Genomic DNA, 26,682 nt, shown 5'->3' with positions numbered 1-26,682 from the left:
TCCTTTTAAAGAAAATCCTTTAAGTTCTTCATTTGAAGATATACATTTTCTCGATGTATCAGTTTGTTACATGTCCAAAGACAATTTATATTAGCAAAATGTTAAAATGAGGTTGTGCAAAGATGATCGGAGTGTCACACATGATACTGTGATTCATCGTAATAAACATAAGGGCATCTTCCTTTTAATACTTTCTGTCTTGCAATTAGTTGGATGAGGGGGTTGGGTTAATGGTGGATTGCTGCAATTCCATTACTTTCGCCTTCAACTCCTCGTTCTCCTTCTTCATCAGCTGTAATTCAATTTGTGCCTCCTTAGATCTGCCATAGGCGAGCATTTTGGACATTTCTTGATTTTCCCTGGTAAGAGTTTCAATTCTTACGACTGTCTTATGAGCAAGAGCTTCGGGATCATACCTCCCATATTTTGTCATAGAATTCGTTGGATTCAACGCCAGCGCTGTTAAAATACTCTCCAATGTTTGATTTGCTGCAATTAATTCCTCATCTTTCTTTTGCAGAGACTTAGACATTTTTTTAAACATATCTTCAACACTGTCAGGGATCTCTAGGGACAGTGGTGGTACATGAGGATTTTGCCTTTCATTTTTGAATTCAGATTGCTTATGATCTAAGCCTTGATTGAAAATACTTTTCAACATTTGAACTTCGTGTTCTAAACTTTCATTTTGAGTTTCTTTGAATTGTAATTTCAATTTCAATGACTCCAATTCTGTTTTAGCGTCTTTCCTGTTATTATTTGCTTTTTGTTGCTGTTGTTCCATGGAATGGTTAGCTAGAGACCCAAAAGTAGTATCAAAACTACTACTACTAGCTTGTGTATTAAAATCCATTAAATTCTTAGATGCTGATATTGTTCCCGCTGTAGAGGTACTAGTCTCACTCAAGACATTATTGTTAGTATTACTACCCCCATTATCTCCATTACCAGTAGAATCAACACCCAATTCCTTGCTGCTAAACTTTGCATCCAAGGCATTTTGACCCCATATACTACTCCTTGGGTTTGTTAAAGCACCACTACCACCTTTTTGGCCGGCGGCGGCTATAGAGGTAGGCGTACTTTGACCCTTATTAACGGTTGGAGAAAGCATATAGTTTGACGACTTGTTTGATAGCGGAGTAGGCAATGGATGCATCAGTTGAGGATCAGCACTCAAAGGAGTTTGCTGAGATGAATTTAAGAGAGGAATCTTCGTTCCATCTCTATCCATAGTTTCATACATCGGATGAGGTTGCTCAAGCCTCAGATTTGTAAATGCAGATTCAAGTGCCTGATGAGGATCATACCCATAATTCATATAGTTCATGATAAAATATAAATTTTAACTTGATGTCTTTACAACCTTGTAAAGTGGTCGATATCTGGTCAAGTTTTGAAACTCAAACGAATCTCCCTTATAGTTTCAACATATCTTTTTCGGGCACTGCGTCAGCGTCAGTAAATCAATAAAAAAAATAATTATACGCAATTAAAAAATTATATCCTCGAATACAAATAAATGTAACCATTTTTCTTTATCTCTTCAAAGTTTTCAGGAGCCGCTACAACTATTTTTTCGTCGTTGTATAGTACCCATTTCTTCTCATTCTCGACAATTTGCCTAATGAAAGCAACGTAATGACCAGAATGCACAGAATTACCCTTGTGACAGACGATACCAGTTAGTTCGTATGGTGCAGGTGTTTTATGCCCATAATCCTTGGGGTCGTCGCCTGCGGGTTCTTGAGGCAGTTCGCCATCATCATCCATATTATTGAAAACCCACTCGACACTGCGGTTAACATCCCCTTTGTTCAAAACTAGCGCCTTTAGGGACAATTTCTCGTCAAGACCCATGGCGGTCATATTAGCTAATAGTTCTGGGTTAACTTGCGATTTACCACCGGCTGCAGAACTAGAATCCTTTGGTGGTACGAAAGGTTCATTCAGATCAGCATCTTCCACATGTTGGAACAACCACTCCATAGCAGATTCAGTGTTAGAGTTACCGGTAGCGAAAAGGGCTCTAGCTATACCATTTGGTTGGAAACCCATTGCTGCCAATTGTGATGCAGAATTTGGGTTCGGTACAAATCCAGTATCCTGTTCATCTTCAGGCATTAATTCCTCCTTTGCAGGATCAAATCCATTGGAACCAAATTGTGAAATGTCTAAAACTTCAGCTGGATCTTCAAGTCCTGGTAGACGCAGTTCATTGCTCGTCTTAACAGGTACCCAGTTTACCGGTCTAATTCTTGCTGGGTTAACCACCAAAGTGTTGGGATAAGTGTTTAATGCAGGTTTCTTGATGGCCTTAACAAGAGTTTTACAATGAGGACATGTGAATTCTACCTCCTCTCCATTGAAGTATTGAGCAATGATGTGAACCAAATCTTGAGGATCGTTATTTTCAGGCATTGGTAACTGTAAACTTTCTGCAGCTTCTGAACTGTACTTAACTTTACCACAATTAGTGCATTGCAATCTATCCTCCATGGTAAACTTCATCAGATCATTGGGGTTAGAGCCATTCTTGAAGATCTTCTTATCAAGAACATCCACCAAATAGCCCAAAAATTCCATAGAATCTTGTTGTCTTCCACTGCTAAATTCTTCGTGAGATTGGCCCACACACTTTTTAAAACTTTTTGGACGAATACCTTCAGGATAATTTTGAGGTTCTACTTTCATAGCGTTGTTTAATTTAATCAACTGGCATTTAAAATTATTCGTTGGATAGAGAACGTCTTGTGGGAAATCTTGTCCCAATCCCTTTAAAGACCATCCTTTAACACCACCATTAAAAAGGCACTGCAAAACACTGTTCAAATAACAGGAATTACCTAAGTTGATCAACCCGCAACCATGTTCTTGATCTGGTTTCAATTTTAATAGATCTTTACCTGCAGAATCGGTCATTTGGAAATCCCAATTCATGTTTTGTTCCACTTGTAACTCGACCAAGGTCTTTTCACTGGCCAGTTTATCTTCTAGATTGATACCATAGGACTTCAATGCATTTACAAATGGTCTTTGGTCCTCAAACTTCGTCTCATCATCACATGAATAACAATACAAATCACTACTGTTTTTACTCAACGATCCCAATTTCACTGCAATGGAATGGGTTGGATTTGACTCATAGTGCTTTAAAGCATGAGAGTGACCTTCCACACCAACTTGATTTCTACCACAGCCAACATTACCACAATGCAAACAGAGCCAAAGATTGTCAGGCAATCCACAATCTGTACAACTATGAGCCGCTTGCTTTACAGATTCCAATTGCGGAGGTTGATAACTTTCCACATGGGGACACGGTTTGACTGTCAATTCCCAAGATGAAGTTTGATCAACCATGTCTTGCGATTTAGAATTTAGGATCTGATTCACCTTGGAGGTTATCGATTCCGACAAATTGGCATCCTTTGAAGTACATGAAATTTGTAATGACAATTTAGTCTCATCAAACTGACCTAATGACCACAGAGTTTCATAGATTTCATCTTCAGATTTTTCCACTACTCGCAACTTGATCTTTTTATTCCTTTTATCTTGCTCAGCTCGATCTTCTGGTCTCTTCACTTTAGCTAAATTAAAATAATCAGAATGAGTAGAACCAGCTGCATTTAGTGCAACCTGATAGTGTAGCCCCAAATGTCTATTGCAGACTGATTGGAAACAGTGTAAACACACATTTAAGGAGTGATGAGGTGGGTGTGTTAATTCATCAAGGGTGACATCATTATAGGGCGATTGGTAACAGTATATACACTCTTCTTTTGAGATAACTGCTGGAATCGAAGCAGATTCTAGTGTTTGAGCCATTCTTCTTATTAATGGACCCGTTTGAACTGTCTTCTATACCGATTTAGTGACAAGAAGTTGTAGTTGGAGAGACAAGTCTTTACACTCGAAATGTATTCCATACTCAAAGGGAAAATGGAAAAATCGAAGAAAAACCTTGGAGAAGGATAATGGAGAAGGGAAAGAAAATATACTTAATTCAAATCGATATTTACATGATTTATCATACCTCAAGATCTATTTAGAGAGGTTAGATGACCCGTAACAGGATCTTCTTGACAGTTTTTAGCTAACACTAGATCAACTAAAATATCTGTACCGACCTTACCCTTTGAAGGACCGTAAAAATTGGTGAAATATTCAACGACTTGGCGTCTCGTAAGTGGCTTTTGTTCACCTCCACCAACAGCATATTCTAAAATTTGTTGTTCTTTGGGCAACTGGTATCTGTGATGATGTGGATAATCCTTATAAGTAATATTTCTTGTATTTCTTAGGAGAGAAAGTGGAACTGAAGGTTTTGGCGATACTAGTGATGTCAATTGAGATGGAGATAAGTCTCCCAGTTTGTATTTCCAAGAATATGGATCCTTATTTTTGTTGATCAATTTATGGGTGACGGCTTCATTAAATTCTACCGGTAAAGCAGAACCTTGTTGTGAAGCTAGAGCGAAGTTTGCGGCAGTGTATAAATCTCTTTTAACAGCATTTTCCAAGTTATCTCTACCATTTTCATGAATTAATCTCAAAGCCACTTGCATAGAAGTTGGCGATTTAGTCAATAGACGTTGTAAAGTGAATTGTGCAAATTTTCTAGCGTCTTCAGAGTTTGATGGATCTGAAGCTACACGTTCCAAATTGTGTAACAACTGTTGAATCGAGGTCAAACTGTAAGCGTCGAAACAAGCTTCGATAACACGTAGTTGATCTACTGTGTACCTCAACAACTGTTTACCAGATGGTAAAGGCCTTGAGAATTCTTCGATAGCCTCATTAACTGTATCATAAAAGGACCCATCATTGAAACGGCCATCTCGTGCAACTAACTCACCTAATCTATTTTGTAAATCCTCAATATTTTCATGAGGAACGTAATGAGATGCAATACCAAGTAAATAAGCTTCTTCACCTGTTAAAACTTCACCAGTTAAAACCAAATAAAGAGCTAATTGTGCATTTTCATTAGACAAATTGATCAAACGTGGTAGGGCAAACGTACTTGCGACATCGGGGAAAAAACCAATGTCCATCTCTGGCATTGCCAATTTTGTGTATTCTGTTGCTACACGGAATGGATTATGAACAGAAACACCAACACCACCACCCATGGTGATACCATCCATAAATGCAACAATAGGTTTACCATAAGTTGCCAATTGGAAATTTAAAGAATATTCGTGTTGGAAAAAGTCAATTGATTGATCGTATTGACCTGCTTTATTAAGAGTAGCTACAGCGGCTACATCACCACCTGCACAAAGCGATCTTGGATGATTCACAGACTTAACAACAACTAGATGTGCGCTATCACTCTTGGAATATTCCTTAAGAGTGTCGAAGACTAATGAACACATTTCGGTATTGAGAGCATTGAGCTTGCCAGGCCTATTCAAACTAACGACACGCGCAGTATCTTGCACGTTAAAGAGAACTGGTTTGTTTAAAGCCATTGATGAAGCTGAAAATTGGCGCCTACAACTAGCCTTGGCAATAGACCTTAGCATCTTAAAAGGAGAACAAAGTGTCTGATGTAATAGTAGAAGCAGAGATCTTCAAGCCCAAATGTTCCTATCCCTTGATGATGATGGTGATGAGGTTTTGCATTTTTTTGCCAACAATCTTTACGGATAAAAAAAATTGAAGGGACAGAAGAAAAAGAAAACAACCTTCGAAAGACACTCACGGGTTCGAACCCAGAAGAATGATTTGAAAGAGCAAAGCAGAGCAAGGCACAGAAGAATATGTGAGGCTGTATATACTATCTCTTATACAGTAATGCGAATCGTAGCAATGCACAACAGGTGAGCTGGGCGTATATGTTTTCCTGATATTTTGAACTACACTTCCAGGACCACATGCAACCAAATAAGTCTTGACGGCATCACGTATACCGAGATAGCCAGAATGCTAGTGTGGCTCAATATTGTCATTTGGTTTCGTAAGTAATTATGAATCAATCACCTCGTTGACAGTCTACAGCTGTGGCACAACGTCTTCATTAAACCTCTGAGCGCCAAATTCCTCGTAAAGGCCAATGCTATTGAACGTAAATGTCAGTTCTTTCTTTTCTTGTAATTTATATTTCCAAGCAGCTTCAACCTTGCAATCCCCGCAAGTAGAATGATTCCAATCCTTCTCAAGTCTCCCGTAGTCACCAGTCCCCAGCTACAGCATGCCCTTCTTTACCCACATCATCGCTATTTATAATTTAAGGTCTTCTTAGAACAATCAACGATCTTGATATAACAAGCTGATGTAATTGAGCAGCCGATATATTTTGAAATGATAGTCAATTTTAAACATCAATTGTACATCAGTAAAAACCAGAATCCAACTGGTGTTACCCTTGGCCAATGTCATCTGAAATCGAACAATGGCTTTTACGTCCTTGCCACAGCACCCGATGAAGTACTGAAAAATATTTGAACTAGAACAAAAACAAAGCTTTCGAAACTGTTCCAATGGGAAATAAGTAAGATCCTTGACTACTTGAAGACTCCACTACAAATCAAAACCACAGATTGAACCAGCACCACGCTAAGTTTCAACTCGCGATCCCCCAGTACCCAACACATTGCTGCAGCTGTGTCACAACAGCGGCTATGATGCAATTGTCTCTACAGAGCCCCCAGATCCCCTATCTATGCCTCCGCCGGTTCCTCTAACATAGAACTCAAACTGTCTCTGCCCTCTAATGCATGATCGATAACTGCACCAATTTACCGATCATATCCCCAGGCACCCAGCACATTGCCACCGCGTTATCACAGTGACTGAATACTGCTATCCCTCAAGAGCCCCCGGATCCCCTTGTCACCACCTTCGGCGGCACCTTTCTGAACAGACGAAAAAAAAACCCAACAAACTATTTATCAAATTCAAAGCTTGCGAGCGCAGCGAGTAAGAACAGTTTTGGTTCTTTTTTAAAAGAACAGCGTGTTGTCAGTCCGTTTGACGTTGGCGGCCTGTTCTTTTTGAAAAGAACCAAAACTGTTCTTACTCGCTGTGCTCGCAAGAATGACAGGTAAAGGATCAAGCTCATCTTGCCGCCTACCCACCCTTTTATACCTCTCCATTCCCCACTCGCCGCCCCTTAATCCTCGCATTCCAGGCGTGCCGCTTTCCTTAGCGCTTCGCAGCTTCGCAGCTTGGCGGCTATCTGCTGAATCGCAACACTACAAAAAAAGAAATGACCATCTCGTACTACACGATCACTTTTTTTTATCCGCTTAAAAGCCGCTCCCCCCACCTCTAAGAACTAATACCAATACATAATCCGATTGTCTACAACAAATCAAAGAATACTACGTACGCCTCGCTTAGTATATAATGCACTATTGTTAGCTCCGTTTTTTTTTCCTTCATTCGTGCATTCTTCGACCAGGTCCATTCCCCTTTCGGATATACACAAAGCATCCAGATCCGGAAATAATGCTTGACAATAGAACCTCAATATGCCAAGCAAAGCAATATTATCCAGGCAAATCTTCGACCCGCGATTTAATAAGCCGGCTCATAACCCCCCTATGCCTCATCGCCACCATTGTCATCATAAGGATTAATATTGTTATTACCAGTATTAAATTTCAGCACAGCTACCGAGGGTAACGTACCTTCTTCTGCAACATAGTCCTCCTCTTCCTCCCGCGGAGAAGATGATCCGTATTCTTGCTGCAACAGTAACGAAACCTTACGTTTCCTTCTCTGCCTAGTAGAATCATTTGTAGAATTAGTCTCTAACGTATCCACATCAGCATTGATACCATCTTCGACGTCTTCGGTCTTTTCAGCCGGCTGGGATTCGCTTATTACATTTTCCTGACCCTGTAACGCAACATCTCCAGTACCCCGAAACAATCCAGCTAAATGCGAAACACTATCTACTAACTCGTCACAAACTGATCCATATTTTTCAACGCACGGTATTATCTCACGGCTAATCTTGGCAAAACAATGATTCAGATTTGAATCAATCCTTTGTAGTTGTAATGTAATCTCTTGATCTATCTGTTCCATCAGTATACTAAATTACTTACTGACTATACTTACGCAGTACAAGTGCCTTCTAACCTTTACGCTTACACTGCTGGTTTAGTATTATTGATTTGATCTGATTCTAATATTTTCCTGTCCAGCCCTTCGCGTCAAAAAGGAAACGGTAAAACCTGAGGGCTTAGTCTTATTTTTTAACATTTTTTTTTTTTTTTCATTTCATATCGCGCATCTATCGAAGAGCATTAGGAGAAAAGAAAAAGAAGAAAAAAAAAAAAAAATAAAATATATACAAGTTGGAAACGACTCATTATAGTTTACTTCCTAAAAGACGCTTCGCTCCTCAACCCTTCCGTCGTAACGCACAGGTGCTCGAACACATAGCATCGTAAGTCATCCATCCGTTGTCTGCGAATAGACGGAACTCCCTAGTGATAGATTTTTTAAAAGCTTTTTCTCCTTCCGTTGGGTTCTACTTTTAAGACGTCACTACTACCAACCATTACAGACATACACGTACCTTCGACCAAAAGCATTAGTGCATACACGCATATTCTATGATTCCAAAACCTGGGAACTATTTCTTCTTACTACCCATAATAGCCTTCATCCCCTGGTGGGGGATGCTGATTGCTATGCTGGCATGTTGGGCAGGACAAGGACATCCAGTTTATCATTTCATGGACCCTGAACAACATACTGTTTACATTTCAGATGTGGGTGCCACGAACTTAAATCCACTTTTCATCTCATGTGCAGGTTGGCAAGGTCTATTCTACGTTTTAACCATCGCGTGTGAGTTTTTCCAGAGATCAGGTTATTGGCCATTTAAATTGAGATCAAACTATAGAACTGCTGCAGATGAAGGTCATGAATTCGATCCAACATACGACTCAATGAAGAATGAATACAGTTCGATGGTTCTATCATCTAAATTTTTAATGCCACCATGGTACAGCGTTCTTGAAAGGAATTTGATCTTTGCATCATTTGCAGCAGGTCTAGTTGGTGAACTCGGTATATTATTTTGTTCCATTTTCACTACTTCCAAGTATCCAAGTGTTCACACAACAATGGTTTCAATCTTCGTTGGATTCATGTGCGTTTCCATTGTTTGTAACATTGGTGAGTATTTGTCCATGGGTAAACATTACGCTTTATTACATCCGCTAGCGGCTCAAAACCAAGTTGAGGGACTGGAAAAGATAACTTATAGCGATTTAAAATGGTTTCAATGGAAAGGTTACATTTGGAATAAATTCACCATGTCAGGAATAGCCAAGGTAACTTGGTTATTTTGGGCTGCAGTCTTTGCCATTTGTTTTGGTGCAATTTCAGATAACTCGATTAGTGCCATCTTTGAATGGTTATTAGCATTCTGGTTCGGTATTTGGTTTCTTATCTTAGCGTTCGACTTTTACGCAGGGAGTAGATATAAGCAGTCACGCTACTTCCATCAAATACGGTCATTTGCAGGTTACTACAAATATGATAGGCAAAATGGTTCGGCCCAGTTCTCTCACATCGTAGATCCTGTTGATGATGAAATGGTAGTCGGTGATTTGGATTCTAGGCACTATGTTCCATCCGAAGAATACTCCCGCTAATTCCCAACTTTTCAATACAAATTCATGTTCAGTTTCAAATATTATAGTTGAAGGAAAAAAAAAAATGGAAAAGCCCTAAAAAAAAATATTGGGAAATCTGCCGCCAAGTCTTAAGTTGATATGAAAGAGTGAGAATGGATAAAAAGAAAGAAAAATAATAATAATAAGGAAATATTCTATAGTCAGTTGTAGACTAGTGTACAGTAATAAATATGAGATGAGTAAGATAGTAGGGTATTAAATAGTCTTATGGTAATACAAAAATAAAGTTATGGGAGAAACACCGTATAGGGTGTTTCTGCATGTTGAGAAAAAAGCTAATAAAAAAAAAGAAGTTTCCACTTCCACGTGGATTTACAATTACATACAAATACACACAAAGAAAACCATGATTAAAGGAAAAAAATATAAAGAACAGATAAGGGGAAGAAAGGTGAATTTTAATGTACGAACTTAAAAGACCTCTTTGAAGTAACTTGGTTGAGGTTCTCCACTGACTCTTTGCTCTGCATCTTCAGCGAGCTCTTTTAAATCTTCTTCGGAAAGGTGTTTGCCATTCTCAAGCGTATCAGAAATCTGAGAAATACCCGAAGCGTTATCAGGATGGGTTCCAACACCGTTGGATTTACCCTTTGAAGTAGAAGGTTCGGCTTTGGCCTCCGTCTTTGTTGGAGATGTAGCAATTGCCTTAGCCACTGACTGGGAAGGTTTTCCTTTAGATTCCTTTGCCTTTGTTTCGGCTCCTTCTTTGAAGTCTTTAGTGTTTGCTTCCTGATCACCTTGATCATGAGCTAAAGCCTTATCAAGGGCTTGTCCCTTATCGGCAGTAGAAGCCTTTGGTTTTTCGGCTTTCCCTGCTGCTTTTTGTAACTTTTTTTGTTCTTCAACGTATTCTGTAGAAGTCATGCCAATCAATTGCTTGACACGTTCTTCATCGATGTTTTCATCACCGCGTGCCTCTGCGGTCTTACGCATAGCTTCTAACATGTTTAGTTTTTCACGTTGAAGTTCTTGCTCGGTACGGTTTAATTCGGTCTTTCTTTCATTAATGATAGCATCGACCTTCAAATTCTGTAGTCTTGCTTCTTCACTCGATAAGAGTGCTTGCTCCTTGGCCTTGTTAGCATTGACAACTACATTATCGTTGTAATGGCTTTGAATACCTTCTCTATCGGTCTCTAATTTCTTTAGTTCTTCTTCAGCACTAGCGTTTTGTTCTTCATGAGATTTAATTTCTCTTTCATATTTTGAAATTTGATATTGGTGCTCTTTGATGGATTCATGCAATCTGGCAATTTCTTCATTAATTGCAGTACGTTCTTGAACCAAACTTTCGTGCTCACGGTTGACTTCCTCCAAACGCTCTTCGTATGGTTGTACCAACCGTCTTTGCTCTTCACGAGCTTCTTCCAATTCCTTTGCATGTTGACCCTTGAGATCTCTGAGAGCTGTCTTGTTATCCTCCTTGTTTTGGGCCAATTTTTCTTCAGTTTCCCTCTCAAGTTGTTCTCTTGCTTGCTTGGTTTGATTTAACAAGTCATTTCTTTCAGCAACCTGCTTATCCATTCTGTCACATAATTCGGTGAAACTCTTCTCAGCTTCACTTCTTGCAGAATCTGCCTCTCTGGTACGCTTATTCTGGGAATTGACCAAAAGTGCTTCATTGTTATTTTCTTTGGTTTGGTGCATAGCGGTCCAAGCGTTCCATTCATTTGTTACATAATCGTTACGCTCCTTAATGTCAACATCAGTTGCACGTTGGTCGTCAGCTCTTTGATGAACTTCACCCAAAACTGGATCAACCATTTCCCTAGCAATGGTGTGCACATCATCAGGTGATAGCCATAATCCACCACCGATGTTGATCTTACCTTCGTTAACATCAGTTTCCCCAGCTTGTCTTTGAGCGTTCCTCTGAGCAATTTCAATAGCGGCTCTGTTGTAAGCATCATTACCAAATAGAACACGGTGAACGTCATTAGCATCAATGGCGTCTAATTGCTTGTCGGCATTTTCTCTAGCCTTAGCCAAAACTTGCTGGGAAGTGATTTGAGATAACAATTCACGTTTTGCTCTTTCTCTTTCTTCAAATTCCTTGTTTGTTAGAGCTGTAGGATCCATATCCCTTACCGCAAAAGCAGCCCATTGAGCATAATTACCGCGATCACCTTGAGTTGCAGAAGCATCCTTGGAGGATGGTTCCTTAACACCCTTTCTTTCCTTATAGATAGGTCCTGTGAGACTTGTAGAACGAACCCTGTTTAAGTTTTGAGTACTAGTACGGATACCGTGATCTGCCTTAACTGGGTCCCATCTGTCAGTAACACGGTGTTGAGCGCGGTTTTCTGCACTGCTTAGAATTTTGGACATATCCATTGGTTTCTTACCTACCTGCTTTGGAACAACTTCCACTTGTTCTGGAAGCTTTGTGTTGTAAAATGCCTTGTTTGCAGATTTCAAAGAGTGAGCTCTGGTAGCAGGGGGTGATTGTGGACTCTGCAAGCGTCTAGCATTCTCATCAGTAGCAACAGATGCAACCGAATAAGCTCTGGTAGCAGCTTGGTGAGAACCATAATGAGATTCCGGAATGACGACGTCTTCCACACGAGGACCCCCATTAACAATTGATCTTCTAGCTGCAGTATTAGCATTGGGGTCCACGAAAAGTCTCTTGTAAGCCTCAATGGTAGTCTTGTTGTCATTAGCTAAATTAGCAGCAACATCTGAGGCAACCTTGGGTTCAGCAACCCCTGTCGAAAAAGACCTGGCTGGAGATTGGTAAATACCATATTTAACCTTTGCTCTATAGAGAGCTTCCTTACTGAGTTGAGCACCTCCACCTTTGTGATAGACGGAAAAACCTCTGACAGATTTGGTAGTGATAGGTTTCTCTTCAACAGCAGTAGTAGTCACAGTTTCTACCACTGGACCATTACGGTTGCCAGAAGAATTTAAAAGATCGGTTCGCTCTGCATCATTAACCGTGGAAACGAGAGACATATCAAAAATTGGTTAATTGGCCTCTCAATTAATGCAATATACGCTTATAATTACTGAACTAACTATCTAAAATTCCAAAGATAATGTTGTGGGTAAAGGAGATTGTTCTTTTAAGAGTTTTCATCGACTTGAAGCCCGCAAAAGGTTCCCCCTTCCATTAGCAATTGAACCACCCTCTGCGAACTAAATCCGCTAGCAAAAAACACTGCTTACCAGTTTGGGAAGTGTGAGTGCTGTTTGGGAATCTCGAGAAAACAGAATTTCCCTTTTGAACGATACAACTTGACCCTTTACGGAAATTGGTCGTCGCATTGGTTTTTGCTATGTTTTCCAAACCATGTGACAATCATGTGGGATATTTCCATCCTTTTGGCTGTGAAATGACTTGCTAGATCATGTGATATACATTTCAATGATGAAGTTTGATGTGAACAAAGCTCCTACGGAAGTATATTATCTTATTTGACCTTTCACTTACCTGTAGTCCCTTGAATAATCTCTTTGCCGGTCCCTCCATCTCACGGAACTTTCGGGATTATCAAAACAATTGTTCGCGGCTTCGATGCATAGAAAACGCCAAGAATTTTCTTCTGCCGACAACCAAGTGTTTTCTTTTTGAACACATACATACAAAAAGAAAAAGTATTCTTTTTGAATAACCCATAGTTGGAATTCAAGCTTATGAAGTTTAAAATGGTATGGCACTTGAGACTAAGAATGAGAGACCAATTGGCGGTTAGCCCTTCAGGGTTTTCTTCAGCGTGACATTTCGTCAACCGGAAATAAGGGATTCCGTCGAATCTCCACTAAACAAGCTTGCAGACCCTGGCTTCTACCTAGTAGCGGAGGAGGTTAAATATGAGGCTACAAATGCTTCAAATGAGACAAAGATCGATGGGATTGACAGCTACCCTTATCACAACAGTATCTACAGTAGTAGATACCCACCGATTCGTCAGACCCGGGTAACAATATCATAATTGCGAAAACACCCTTTTCCTATTTCGGAACTTTGATTGTTTAGGTTGTGCTTACCTTTCCATATGCGGAAATATGTCAACAGTGCTAGTTAGGTAAAGGAAGAAAAAGGATGTCGAAGATCGATTGTATTGAAATTTTCCTAGCCCAAAGGTTTGAATAAACGTTTAAGAACCTTTACTCTACTAATCAGAAGGCTGACTGGAATATTATCGTCTAGTTTAAGAATCATCGTGCTAAATTCTCTACTTTTTTCTGTTTCCATTAGCCGACAAGTCCTGGGTAGCTTCATCAAAAAGACATTGAGATGAGTTACAACTACGAGCTATGCTTTTGGGATCCCAATGATGATGGGGTCAACATTTTGCTGGAACATATATCTGAAGGAATCAAATCATGTACTTCAATGGTGAATTTTTTTAAACAAAGAGGTGAATTGGAAAAAGATTATGCAAGGCGGCTTGGCGCTATCAATAGTAAGTTGCGCAAGGATATGGATCAGCATGCAGAGTATGGTAATCTGAGTAAATCATTTGAATTGGCTCTTACAAATGAAAAAGCTAGGGCTCAAGTGCATTCAAAACAGAGTGAAGTTATTTATAGGCAGATCCACAGTAATATCAAATCTTTTGCAGAGCAGCTACAAGCTAGATACACTACACTTAGTGGGAAAGTGGAAAGGCTGAGAGTAGATAAATATAATAAGAAAGTTGGTTGTGAAAATTTAGAGAAAAGGCTACAGGAAGCTCAGGTGAGAGCTAGAGATCTACAGCTGAACGCTGATAATCTCATTGGCGCTAAAAGGAATGAACATAACCAGAAGGAGTTGACCAAATGGGAGACCACAGCGAAGGAGGTGGGATTAAAGCTAGATGTTTTAAGACAGGAGCACAAGGCATCACAAAAGTACTGGTTTAGAGAATGGGCAAATGTGACTAGAGATCTCCAGGAGCTAGATACCACTAGAATTTCATTTTTAAAAACTAAATTGCAGCAATATGCCGAAATTACTATAGAAACTAGTGTTTTGGAACAAACAAGAATGGATGCACTCACAAATCAATTAGTTACATACACACCTGGTGATGATATTTCGGATTTCTCTAGCACTTATGGGACAGGCAGGTTAAGAGAAAAGCGCAAAAGTCATCAAAGTGCTACACACTCCCATAGACATATGGAACATTTAGATGCCCATAGAAAAGATAGTTTTGGAGATACTTGCAATACCCATAACGATCATGATGATTTTTCAACATCTAAATCAAGAAGGTCTTCATATATGGATAATCTACGGAGGTTGTCTTCTCATTTACAGAGTATAGGAAATTTGGACGAATCTAGGGCAAAGAGACATAGTACGCCACCAGCTATACAATATCAGACTTCACTAGGAATACCTCAAGAAAGACACCATGATGACACACCTCAGCAGGAAGAAGCACCTCAGGAAAAATTGTGCAAATCTACCGTTAGAGAAGCCCGTGTAATTCAACCATCATCAGCACCAAGAGACTTGGATGATACAGTTCCTCATTCGAGGTACATTCCAACACGACTAAGTCCAATGCCCTTACATAGGAAAAAGTTATCATCGTCATCATCATCATCATCACCAAAAGATTTGGATGATACGGTCCCTCATTCAAGGCACATTCCAACACGACTAAGTCCAATGCCCGCACATACTAAAGAGTTCTCATCATCGTCATCAGCATCATCACAGCCAAGAAATTTGGATGCTTCGGTTCCTCATTCAAGCAATTTTCCAACACGACTAAGTCCGATGCCCGCAAATACCAAAGAGTTATCATCCTCTTCATCAGAATCATCATCTAACCCTACAGATTTTACCACACATGTCAGGAGCCGTCATAGTATGGATTCAATGGCAACTTCTGTAAGTTCATTTGTCAACAGCATAGACGACTCTCAAAGGTTTGCGAAATCTTGGAATTCATCTAACAGAAAGCGTAAATCTATAAGTTATGTGAATCAAAAGAGCCCACCACAGAGCCCACCCACACCAACAGCTTATCATCACGGCGATGATTCTGAGTTACGCTATGCATCTCACCGTCATGACCGTGGCGACGAGCATCATCTGGAAAATGTGAGAAACGTTAGTACAGATACCACAATTGTCAATGCTGAGATGAATGCAAGCGCCGGTAGATCTCGTCGTAAGTCGTTAGTGGTAAAGGATTCAGTGAATCCGATTGAAGATGCACTTACTGAAATGCAGAAGATTAGTAGTAATGGATTTGCCGCTTCCGATGTTAGAGTTGGTCGTATAAGGGACAATGGAATTACAGTTACTTTACCGCTAGTGACAAGCGATGGTGAGCATGTGATCAAATATGCTAAAGCTGTCTATCCATTATATGAAGAGAACGTTCCTGAACTTGCACAATTCCAGAGGGGAGATTATCTACTCATTACAGGCGAGGTCAACGATGAGTGGTACAGGGGTGAGGTCTACAGTAACGACTATGTTAGTCAGGGCAGTAGTTCTGGTTTGATCCCCCATAATTTCATAAAACCTTTGACTTAATATCCTCAGTTTATTTCCATGCATCATAATTATGGTATATGAGTTTCCATATGTAATTCTTTAGTTTTGTTGTCAATTCGTTATCTTTTTTTTATTCAAAGAAACTGCCCTCTTATTCTTCTCGCTAGCTGCATATCTTTCCTCATGATTGTAATTCTTTTTGCATGAAGTGCTAGTAAATTCGTATGTTCTAGCAATCCCACTAAATAGGCCTCACTGGCTTCTTGGAGAGCTAGTACCGCCATTGATTGCCATCGCGGCTGTTGTTCTTCCGTGGTAAATTGTTCAGTAACTTCCCTAACCAATCTAGCAAATGGAATTTTTGAGATGAGCAATTCGGTAGATCTCTGGTATTTCCTTATCTCATAAAGAGCTTGATCACTCGGTGTACGTCTCTTTTGTGATAACTTATGCGAAGATCTAATCCTTTGTCTTCTCTGTCTAATTTGAGTTCTTTCCTGTTCCCTATTTTCTTCCACGTTCTTGCTAGGAGCACCATAGTCATGATTGATCAATGACCGTGGTGGGCCCTCGTATCGCCTTCTTTCTTGTTGACGTTGTAATAACCTCCTACGCTCTCTATTACGCTGCAGCAGCTGAGATGCCCTTTCGTTAATTCGCTCTTGCTCTACAGATAACTGACTTAAGAGTCTTGAGCCATTGTGAACTGCACCATCCAGTTGTCGAGTCTCCATCTTCCTGATATGCTTACACGGTTTGTTTTCGCGTTAATGCTTCTGTCGATGGGTGACTTTGAGTAAAGCCTTGTCCGTGGAACACAGTAGTAAATAAAATGGTAGCTTAATATCGTAGTTTAAGTTATCGCCACTCGATTGACCTTACTGTTATGAATACTTGTAGTCGTCAAGAAGCCCTTCTTTAATTGCGATGAGATCAGTTAAAATGCAGTCACTTTTGACGAAATGCACTGTTTTTCCAACATCAGTTTGAAGTCAAAGTTTTGGCAACTTTAGACTAAGTTTAAAGGCTAAAGGTAAAAGAGCATCGGAAAGCCATTGAAAATAGTATTCAAGTCAATGCACTATGGCACCCTTTAGGCTGGATAGCATACTGGTATGTTCAACTCTCTTCTTCTTTTCGCAAGATTTGAAGTATTCTTAGCTATGCTAGTGAAATTAAAGTACATGTTACTAACCCACTAATTTATTATATCTAGATAATTTATCCCAAATCTCAAACTACAGTTGTTCAGTTTGGTCTTCACGATGATGTTTTTCTAGTGCCAGATATGGAATTCCCTACCCGTGTATTTAAAACTATAAATTCAGATGGTGTTCCAATATATTCATCATCAGCTACAGAGACATCTCAAGAGATACACCCAATTGAAAATGGCTCTATTGTAGACCTAGAGGCATTTTTGTTCTTTTTAAGGCTCATATATGTTTCCATTCTCTCCAAGAGATCAAATTTGAAAGGTCCTGATTCATTCGATGCGGAATTATCCAACATCCCAGTTTTCATAGTGACACACCATTCTTGGTCGCAATTCCAACTAGAATCTATTGTACAATTTCTGTTTGAAGCGCTGCGTGTTAATGGTGCCATGCTACTATCAACGGCGCTTAGCTCCACTTACGCAATGGGGTCCTTACAAAACTGTTGTGTTATCGATATTGGAACTGCACACACAGATATTATTCCAGTGGTAGATTATGCACCTCTTGTTCCACTAACATCGACGATTCCCTATGGTGGTAATACGATAAATGAAAATTTGGCCAGAATTCTTCCAGAACTATCAGGAAATACAATCGAAAGTTTAAAGAAATCCTCCATTTTTGAAGTGTTAAGTGATGATGCCAAGAAATCTTCTGCATTCACATTTCATGAAAATCCTGAAGAGGATGAGGGTGCGTTGGACGTGGCCGCTATTGTGACAAGTGGACGTGATACTCGTGAAATTCTAGAAGAGAGGGAGAAGCAGAAGAAGGAAAAGAATATTAAAAATGCACAGATGGAGAAAAACACATTTATAGATGACGAAGGTAATAGTGTCACCGTGGGAAAGCAAAGGTTTCAAGGATGTGATGAATTGATAAATAGAATTTCTGATAGAGTGGGTAAAGTTTTGGATCAAATTGATGATGTCATTAAATTGAGAGCCATATGGGAAAATATAATTATTGTCGGCGGTACTTCATCTATTCAGGGATTCAAGGATGTGCTTTTAGGTAAACTTATTAAAGATCATCTAGTAACTGAGCCAGAGGAAGAAAGATCGAAAAGAGAACAAAATGCTATGGAATCACTAACTGTAAAGCAGAAGAATAAATTCATGGGCAGTGGATCTGTGTCTAATCTGGAATACGTTCAAGCTGCTACAGTAATAAAGGCTGCTAGGTATCCTGAATATTTCCCCGAGTGGAAGAAATACGGATATGCGAAGATACCATTTTTGGGAGCTCAAGTGATTTCTAAACAGATATTTGCACATTCGAAGGATACTTTCTATTTGTCAAGAGAGATTTACGATTTAATGGGACCAAGTTCTCTTTGGGATGTGTTTTTCTGATTCTAAGATAAAATATTGTAAAAAAAGAATGTAGTATCATAATTAATTACAACGCACACATGCGAATATGTTTGATTATTTAGTAAGATGCACTTTCATTGATAGTGGAAAAGAATTGAGATTTAGAATCGTCAGTGTGCTGGTCTTTACTCATATCAGTACTTTCCTGCTCTTCAACATTACCGTCTTGATTGACCTGATTTGATGAATTATCATGCTCGCCCTTTCCTGTAGGATTCTTCTCTAAATCAGTCTTCTGCGCTTCCAATTTGGCAATCTCGTCGCTACACCACCATTTGAATAGTGGGACCAAGAAACTTGCACTCAAAACCTGTATGGCTTGGTATAGGACAAGTGGTAACAACATTTTACCTAAATTGGACTTCTCATCTCCATATTGTGAAGTGACTAAGGAAACTCCTAGGGCTGCAGTCTTGGCGGGTCCGCAGTACAACAGGCAAACAGTATCTCTTTTATTGTAATAAAAGGGCCGGAATAACCCGTAAGAATAGTAGTATAACTTGGACGATTCACCTTTAACTGGCTTCTTTTTAAAGAGTAGCAGCAATAAATAAGGCCTAGCACATAAGAAGCATATTCCCGTAAAGAAAAGGTACAAGCCTAGATCGAAGAAGCAAACGAAAATGATACATGCATGAGAAACCTCTGTAAATGCCTTTTGCTTGAAAGCAGTAGAGAAGGAATTAAACATGATAAGAAGTAACATGTAAGCCCCAATTTTTAGGTGGTATTTCTTCAGAAAATTTGAGTATATTTGAGTCGGTTTCGGCAGAACATTTTGAATAATTTGACCTGTTGCTAATGGTACAAACACTGAAAGGCCCACTTGGAAAAGAACACGACGATACACGTCCTTTACGCTGCTATGATTCGCAGGGTTACCAAATTTGAAAAGTGCGGAATCTGTGAAAAGTTGAATAATACCAGGAGTAACAAATGCCCCTAGAATGTTACCTATGAAGACTTCACAAGTGCATAAAAGATCATTACCGCCAGCTTGACTGGTCATCATTACATTGGAGGCCACCGTTGTTGGCGATGCCGCCATAAGTAAAAAACCGATTAAAACCCAATCGTCCATATTTTTATCATGAGCCTTCTTTATTGCACAGCAAAATGCAAACACGATGGATGAGGTTATGAAAAAGCTTAGTAAAATTACCGTGATGTGGGCTCTCCAATTGGAAATCTCAGCTATTAGCCGTTTAGTCTTGTTGTTTAAACCGCTGTTCAAAAAAATGCATGCAACCGCTCCATATCCAATACTGTACTGACCTCTGATTATGCCATCATCACCTGCAAAATTGGGGAAGAAATGTGCAAGTAATATGAAGATGGCTAAAATGTAAAAAAACCATTTACCCCTGAGAAAGTCTGTCACTGGATGATTCCATATTTTCATGAACTGGTCTTTTCGAGACGCCATTTCTGAGGAACAGCGCTAGGGTAAAAACCACGAAAAGCAGTTCACAGACTTGCAAAGGTGAAGAATACTAACTTTCTTAGTAGCTTTCTATTGGATCATTCGCCATGTTTCCACCATAGATTATACTCATCGTTCCTTAATATATGTTAAAGTTCATCGGTATCAAATTCGGAACCTAGTTGATGCTCATCTCAATCCAACCTGGTTCGGCCCGAGGTGATGAGATGTGATGAAAAAGGTTGAAAACGATCAACTACAAGGTACGTTTAGAAATCGATCATTGGAATGGTTATTGCTGGTTGGATCTGCCTTATTCGAGAGTGGCTCGCTGGCCACTTTAGTCGTATCTGCTCTTGTTCTCTTAATGCGACTTCCGAGCCTCGATGAGACCTATGCATGCAATTACCGATAGTTTGCAGTGATTGCTGTCTTTAACTGTAAATACATTGAGAAGTTCTTATCAATGTCGGATAATCTATTATAATCTATTCTTCATTCTTGCTAGTCTTTTGTATTCTGTTGTAGTCAACGCATCTCAGTTGACAAAACGTTTCAAGAATCCGAGAAATTTCGAACTCACCTTAAACATGACAAGCGGGTCCACTTTGTAATTGTAAAGAAGCATCGATTCAAGATCTGACCCATTACATTTTTGGCCAATGCCCTCTCAAAAAGCATTCAGATATTCCCTAATTACACTGACATGGATTCCAGTTATAATGACGATCAATGACAATGTCTGCCATGTCGCTAAGATTGAAGGTTCTTCGATGAGACCAACTTTAAACGCTAACGAAAGGTCAATTTCAAGCGATTGGGTATTCCTTTGGAAATTTAACTGTAAGAAAGCATTTAATTTAAACAGAGATGATATTATACTTTTCAAATCGCCAATGGATCCAAATAAAGTTTATTGTAAAAGGATTAAAGGTATACAATATGATTCTGTAAAAACGCGACATCCGTATCCACGTAGTGTGGTTAATATACCCAGGAACCACGTATGGGTTGAAGGTGATAACGTGTTCCACAGTGTGGATAGTAATAATTTTGGGTCGCTTTCTACAGGTTTGGTTGTTGGTAAGGCTATTAAGGTTATATGGCCACCATCTCGATGGGGGGCAGATCTGCAGTTGAGTACCGGTAGACAGAATATTTTAACCACGCGTGAATGAAGGGAATTTATCATTGTTAAAGATCACATTACATTATTTTCAATCTCTCGATTTCTATGTAATATATTAATAAAGATTCAGGGTTGTAAAGTTAATGAAATGAACCAAAAGGAAAAATTAAAAATACGAACTTTGAACTGAATAGTTATTGTTAGAATGGGTATGGGTATGCAACAGAAATTAGAAAATAAAATCGTAATTATCGTTAGAATTATTTGACCCTTTCGTTTTCTTCTTCCAGCAAAATATCAGGGAATAGTGATTTCTTGACAGGATTTAACGAACTATTATTGTACTCCAAATCATGCTTGTTGTAATGACCAGCACCACCATGACCAGCACCACCGCCGCTCATTGTTGGTGTTCCAAATGGACCTGGTGATGTTGTAAAAGTACTTTCATTATCGTCAAAACTGTAACAAGATTCTACCTCCAATGCATCAACAGCAAGCATCTTGCTAGAACTTAAGTTAGGACTATTAGAGAATGACATGCGACTTGAAGAGCAAGATTCATCACTGCTGAGAAATGGACTATTTCCATGTTTGGATAATGAAAGTTTTGGAGGTGGTTCATATTTGAAGAAAGGTGATGACGTTGAACTGTTGGTTTTATGAGTGAGTGATGGTCCCCTTGTTGGTTGTAGTGGCTGTTTATTAATGATGGATGACGTCGACATTGACATTGTAGTTATCCGGCTTGAGGAGCTATTTCTAGAGACCATCTTCTTAGAATCTTGTCTGAATCTATCCAGTTCTTGATCTCTATCGTTTAAATTTTCTGTGGAATTCATTCTCACGTAATTACATGGGTAACAAAGATGTGGAAATTTATCAAAGAAACTTTTATAACCACCTTCCAAAATTAAAATATCTGGATAGAAAAGATTTGGGTACTCTTCATAATTAGAGATACGATCACAGTTTCTTAAATGTGACGCCATTAATGGACTTCTGTAAGCACTGAATTCACAATAAAAGATCAAAAGTGTGGGGAAGGGACGTATTTCTTGGATAAATTCCAGTTCCAAGCCTTCCCTTGAACAAATGTTTAATGCATTGCTAATATGACCCCCCTTGAACTCGTATTCGAATCTACAGTCGATGATACAGAACGAGTCATATTGAGGTTTATGGATACCGTAATCCATAATTGTTTGTAAAGTTTCCGCGGTAATTCTTGGGTAATTATCAGATGAACAGTTTTCATCATAAAAATGAGGTATGGAACTCTGTGAAAGTCTAGATTCTATAGCCTTCCTTCTAGTAGTGTGAAGTGAGTTACTACTTGACCTTGAATGAAATTTAGGAGGCGGTGGCCCGAAGATGTCACTTACAGGTGAATCCATTGTACTCATCTTACGCAGACTGCCGCCCATTCTTGGACCATTCCTCATTGATTTGCGATCTTTACGGTTTGAACTTAGACTGCTATGTCTAAAAAGACCCGGTGGTCTTCTAGAGGGGCTTATAGATGCAGAACTACCACTTCTGTGCAAAGATCTTGATGGCGGAATTGGCTGGTTGAAGAGTTCTTCCATTACCAGGTTCTGATCCACAGGGTTATTGTTAGTATTGACATTACCACTAATATTAGTGTTCTTCGTATCCGTCATTAATGTGGAAACACTTTTCCGTATGGCGGGCAGTGGTGATGCACTACCACTTTGATTAAATCCAGATGACGATGATGGGCTTGAACTGCCATCTTGAAAATTAAAATTCATAACATTCATATCTTCATCCTGATCCTGATCCTGATCTTGGTCCTGGTCCTGGTCTAATACCTCCTCTTTACCACTACTGCGGCTCGTACTACCGCTCGTATTACTATTTCTTCTCCTTGGTCTCAAAAACGAATGAATATTCTTTAACAGCCCCCCATTCTCATCACCAAACTTACTACCTAACGCCATCTTACGCATTAGATTGTTACCGTTTTTATTACTATCATCAACATCGGTCTCATTTGGAGAATTAAAAGACAGAAATCTTACCATGATTTGGTTTTGATCTGACCCCAAAAGGAAACCAATATTTCACCTTGCAGCAAGTGACACAAATAACCAATTGAAGGTAAACAAACGAATCTATTGAATTGAACTGAGATCTCGGATTTGGTTATCGCTATTTCTGATTTACCTATATCCGCTTTTATCAAATCTCTTACTTTTTGTTAAAATCTCATACGTACAAGCCCTAATACAATTAATTCTATTTCGATATTGGCCGGGTTTCCTCCAGCTAAAAAGTCCGTTCCTAGTACCTTCCCAAAATTCAGTCAACTTCGCCAACGCTACCAGAAGTTGTTAAGCAACTCCACTCAATACTCGTCTCTTAAGAACTAGTAACAAAGGAATAGTGCGAGAAGTTGTAGAAGATTGATCCCCTTCAGATCTTTTTTGTTTGCGGCCTACAGTAGGAGGTCTTGATGTTTGAACGCATTGAGTTCCCACAATGAAAAAGAAAAATATTCAAACGCGGCGCTCACTAATTTCGCGATGAGGTCATCCGTTCATTGACCACTCGCTCAAAAGCCTATTGATGACCTCAATGCCTCTTTTTATGATTACGATTGACTGTTATCAGCGTAGTTCAGATACTTTTCAATAAGATCTTCTGTAAGAACTGATTTGTGCTTGTCCTGTGGTCCCGCGTCGTTAGTTCCCTGCTGAAATATGTAGTTTTGGAAGTTGGAAATATCCTTTGAGTGGGCTAGTCCGTTAGCTTTATGAGCTTGATTTTGTCCTTGGTCCTTCAATGGAGAATCGTGTTGTGCTGTATCTGTTGCTGTTCCTTCTTTAACCGGAGAATTCCCCAAGTGTATAAGAGCTTTCATCGGGGTTGGGATCTTTATCGGTGAACTTGAGGACGTTGAAGTGCTAGCATTAGGTTGATGACGGTGTTGGTATAAATTTCTAGACCCACCTGATGGTTGTGGAGTTGGATTTACAGGTGGTGGACTTCTCTCTTGGATTATCTCTGGAGGTACGCTTAATTGGAAACTGGGTTGTTTGCTAGCGATGCTTGTGTCGTAGTAAGAATCCTCCGTTCCCTCCTTCAAACTCAGCTGAAAGCTAGGATGTGAATGATTGGTTAGGTTAATGTCTCGGCTTGTCTGTCCATCCAAATTACTTGGTTGTCGGGAATGGATCATGCGAGCTAGTTCTGGTGGTGTCTTCAACTCAAAACTACCGTGAGAAGAATGCATTTCTGAAACTTCTGTGCTAAATTGACGTGAATGGGTTGGATAATCATGGTGTTGCGGAAGGTCGTAACTATCAAGTTTTCTTGGTTCATCCTCGTAATTTGCATCTGCCAAGCTTGTGTTTCCCGCATGTGGGTGGCTAAGTTCTGGTGATGTTGCATGAGAAGACTTGTGACTGGACCGTGGAAGTCGGTATTCATCTAGTCTGCGCGGTTCGCTTTCCGATGCTGACATTGTACTTTCTACTATGCCACTATCACTTGGAGGTGGGCTCACTTGTTTATTTAAAGGCGCACTGTCTTGCTTGAAAAGATCCGAGACTTGTACAGGTTCTTCAAAGGACGATAATGATGAATGTAGACTTGGCTCGCTAAAATCGTCATCTTGAGGGAATGGACTGGGTCTCGGACTTGGGCTTGGTTTACTTAAGGGGTCACTGTTTGGTGGCGCACCCACTGTTGAGTTAAAAGTTCCCGGTGATATTGTTGGAGAGTTAGCGGAAGAATTCGAAGATTTGGCTACAGATTTTTTTGTACTTTTATCCTTTTTCCTTAATTTGAAAAATTTGGTGAAAAACTTTTGTATACTCGTTGGATGCTTTTCGGTTGTGGATTTTCTTGCTATTGCCGCTGTTGTAGGTTTTCCCTGTTTCACAGAAGCAGTAAAGGATTTATGGTCCAGTATTACCAATTCTTGTAACTTTTCCGCACCTATTCTAATCTGAGGATCCTTTTCTAGCATTCTACCAATGATTAAATCGTTAACTCTATTACCGTTTAGACGGTTTTCCAATGTCTTGTGAATTACTTTGTGATAAGTATCAAATTCGCTTTCACCGTAAAACGGGAGTTCGTTGTACAATAATCCATATAACGTCACACCTGTTGACCAAACGTCTAATTTAAATCCATCCTTAACATCATCTGCTCCTGGATTACCGAATTGACATAATTCAGGTGCAATGAAAGCCGGTGTCCCTACAATTTTATTCAATTCCGCCTGGAAACACTCAGTTAATGAATCATCTTCAAATGGCAATACTTGCGGTGACAAAATTGAGCAACCAAAATCTGATAATTTTAGTAGCTTTTGTTTACCATCAACTAAGATGTTTGATGGCTTAATGTCACGATGAATACAGCCTTGACTCTTCAAATACGCTAATCCTTGTGTCAAATCGTGTAATGCTTTTTCCACAAATGTTAATACATCATCGCACTCTCCTATCATTTGAGACCACTGTACTGGAATTTCATCCACGGAATTTCTCTTCCACTCCAGCTCGCCTAAGCTACACCATTCGTTAACTATCCAAATAGCTTTACTCACAGGTGAATCCAAAAATTTGTGTAACTGTACCACATAAGGTGAGCGTAATTTGCTAAGGATATAAATTTCCCATCGACATTTTTGTACATTCATCATCATAACTGCTTCATCACCTGTAAGGTTATAACCACCGCCTTGATGTCTCCATAATTTAATCTGTCTCATTGTTTGATTCATAGAATACTGTTGAGCATTCCATGGTTTCTTTGCAATACTTTTGATAGCATATATATGATTTTGTAAACGGGCTTTGTAAACTTTACCAAATTGACCATATCCAATAGATGAACCTAAATTGAATTCATTAATCTTGCGCCGATTTTCATGTTCAATTAACGATGCCAATGGTTTGATTTGAACAGTAATAGAGTCCAGATTCGACTCAATAATCCCATGGTAGGTGGGTCTTAACTGTGATGACGATTCCCTTGACTGACTTCGCCTTAAAGGTGTCGACGATTCGGATTCATTCGATGGTGGTGGATTAGCCCATTCGGGTATTAGTGTCGGTATTATCAATCGCTGAGACATAATTATAGGAGACGTATGTCAAGGGGTATACTATATAAATCTCTTCAACCATTAACACTTATGTTGTATAATACATACATGTGTGTTTTTTTTTCAACCATCTCATCTTGAAGAGCCAACGCGAACCTGGACCGAGAACAATACGCAAGAACAATAAGATGGGAAAAACAATAATAGTGACTTATAATTATATAAGGAGTTGGAATACTACAATTTCAATTGTTTTGTTTGTTTGTTTTTTATCGTTATTCTTATCGTTATAATCAATTTCGTAATCATCAGTCTCATGCACCATT

At 39.4% G+C, this 26,682-nt stretch overlaps 13 protein-coding genes across 13 annotated transcripts; 4 read left to right on the top strand and 9 right to left on the bottom strand.

Annotated features, from left to right (window-relative positions):
• Window positions 1-205: 205 nt before the first annotated feature.
• Window positions 206-1,330, bottom strand: MUM2 (Mum2p; the record flags this gene model as incomplete). The annotated part of the gene is made up of 1 exon (XM_002497209.1): window positions 206-1,330. One exon carries the CDS (start codon window positions 1,328-1,330, stop codon window positions 206-208), a length of 1,125 nt encoding a protein of 374 aa, XP_002497254.1.
• A 170-nt stretch (window positions 1,331-1,500) lies between these two features.
• Window positions 1,501-3,831, bottom strand: UBP14 (ubiquitin-specific protease UBP14; the record flags this gene model as incomplete). The annotated part of the gene is made up of 1 exon (XM_002497208.1): window positions 1,501-3,831. One exon carries the CDS (start codon window positions 3,829-3,831, stop codon window positions 1,501-1,503), a length of 2,331 nt encoding a protein of 776 aa, XP_002497253.1.
• A 209-nt stretch (window positions 3,832-4,040) lies between these two features.
• Window positions 4,041-5,534, bottom strand: EHD3 (mitochondrial 37S ribosomal protein mS47; the record flags this gene model as incomplete). Its single annotated transcript, XM_002497207.1, has 1 exon — window positions 4,041-5,534. The coding sequence occupies one exon, from the start codon at window positions 5,532-5,534 to the stop codon at window positions 4,041-4,043; it is 1,494 nt and encodes a 497-aa protein (XP_002497252.1).
• A 2,020-nt stretch (window positions 5,535-7,554) lies between these two features.
• On the bottom strand, window positions 7,555-8,046 carry ASK1 (Ask1p; the record flags this gene model as incomplete). Its single annotated transcript, XM_002497206.1, has 1 exon — window positions 7,555-8,046. The coding sequence occupies one exon, from the start codon at window positions 8,044-8,046 to the stop codon at window positions 7,555-7,557; it is 492 nt and encodes a 163-aa protein (XP_002497251.1).
• A 533-nt stretch (window positions 8,047-8,579) lies between these two features.
• SFK1 (Sfk1p) lies at window positions 8,580-9,629 on the top strand (the record flags this gene model as incomplete). The annotated part of the gene is made up of 1 exon (XM_002497205.1): window positions 8,580-9,629. The coding sequence occupies one exon, from the start codon at window positions 8,580-8,582 to the stop codon at window positions 9,627-9,629; it is 1,050 nt and encodes a 349-aa protein (XP_002497250.1).
• Window positions 9,630-10,082: 453 nt separating this feature from the next.
• Window positions 10,083-12,629, bottom strand: EIS1 (Eis1p; the record flags this gene model as incomplete). The annotated part of the gene is made up of 1 exon (XM_002497204.1): window positions 10,083-12,629. The coding sequence occupies one exon, from the start codon at window positions 12,627-12,629 to the stop codon at window positions 10,083-10,085; it is 2,547 nt and encodes an 848-aa protein (XP_002497249.1).
• A 1,285-nt stretch (window positions 12,630-13,914) lies between these two features.
• Window positions 13,915-16,161, top strand: HOF1 (formin-binding protein HOF1; the record flags this gene model as incomplete). Its single annotated transcript, XM_002497203.1, has 1 exon — window positions 13,915-16,161. One exon carries the CDS (start codon window positions 13,915-13,917, stop codon window positions 16,159-16,161), a length of 2,247 nt encoding a protein of 748 aa, XP_002497248.1.
• Window positions 16,162-16,256: 95 nt separating this feature from the next.
• Window positions 16,257-16,856, bottom strand: CSE4 (centromeric DNA-binding histone H3-like protein CSE4; the record flags this gene model as incomplete). The annotated part of the gene is made up of 1 exon (XM_002497202.1): window positions 16,257-16,856. The coding sequence occupies one exon, from the start codon at window positions 16,854-16,856 to the stop codon at window positions 16,257-16,259; it is 600 nt and encodes a 199-aa protein (XP_002497247.1).
• A 349-nt stretch (window positions 16,857-17,205) lies between these two features.
• ARP9 (Arp9p) lies at window positions 17,206-18,697 on the top strand (the record flags this gene model as incomplete). The annotated part of the gene is made up of 2 exons (XM_002497201.1): window positions 17,206-17,235; window positions 17,339-18,697. 2 exons carry the CDS (start codon window positions 17,206-17,208, stop codon window positions 18,695-18,697), a joined length of 1,389 nt encoding a protein of 462 aa, XP_002497246.1.
• A 79-nt stretch (window positions 18,698-18,776) lies between these two features.
• On the bottom strand, window positions 18,777-20,144 carry RCH1 (Rch1p; the record flags this gene model as incomplete). Its single annotated transcript, XM_002497200.1, has 1 exon — window positions 18,777-20,144. The coding sequence occupies one exon, from the start codon at window positions 20,142-20,144 to the stop codon at window positions 18,777-18,779; it is 1,368 nt and encodes a 455-aa protein (XP_002497245.1).
• Window positions 20,145-20,803: 659 nt separating this feature from the next.
• On the top strand, window positions 20,804-21,319 carry IMP2 (endopeptidase catalytic subunit; the record flags this gene model as incomplete). Its single annotated transcript, XM_002497199.1, has 1 exon — window positions 20,804-21,319. One exon carries the CDS (start codon window positions 20,804-20,806, stop codon window positions 21,317-21,319), a length of 516 nt encoding a protein of 171 aa, XP_002497244.1.
• A 211-nt stretch (window positions 21,320-21,530) lies between these two features.
• MIH1 (putative tyrosine protein phosphatase MIH1) lies at window positions 21,531-23,318 on the bottom strand (the record flags this gene model as incomplete). Its single annotated transcript, XM_002497198.1, has 1 exon — window positions 21,531-23,318. The coding sequence occupies one exon, from the start codon at window positions 23,316-23,318 to the stop codon at window positions 21,531-21,533; it is 1,788 nt and encodes a 595-aa protein (XP_002497243.1).
• Window positions 23,319-23,887: 569 nt separating this feature from the next.
• ELM1 (serine/threonine protein kinase ELM1) lies at window positions 23,888-26,386 on the bottom strand (the record flags this gene model as incomplete). The annotated part of the gene is made up of 1 exon (XM_002497197.1): window positions 23,888-26,386. One exon carries the CDS (start codon window positions 26,384-26,386, stop codon window positions 23,888-23,890), a length of 2,499 nt encoding a protein of 832 aa, XP_002497242.1.
• Between the last annotated feature and the right edge of the window lie 296 nt (window positions 26,387-26,682).

Source organism: Zygosaccharomyces rouxii, assembly GCF_000026365.1.
Source record: "Zygosaccharomyces rouxii strain CBS732 chromosome F complete sequence".
NCBI classification, from domain to species: Eukaryota; Fungi; Ascomycota; class Saccharomycetes; order Saccharomycetales; family Saccharomycetaceae; genus Zygosaccharomyces; species Zygosaccharomyces rouxii.
This window is presented reverse-complemented; position numbering and strand designations above follow the sequence as displayed.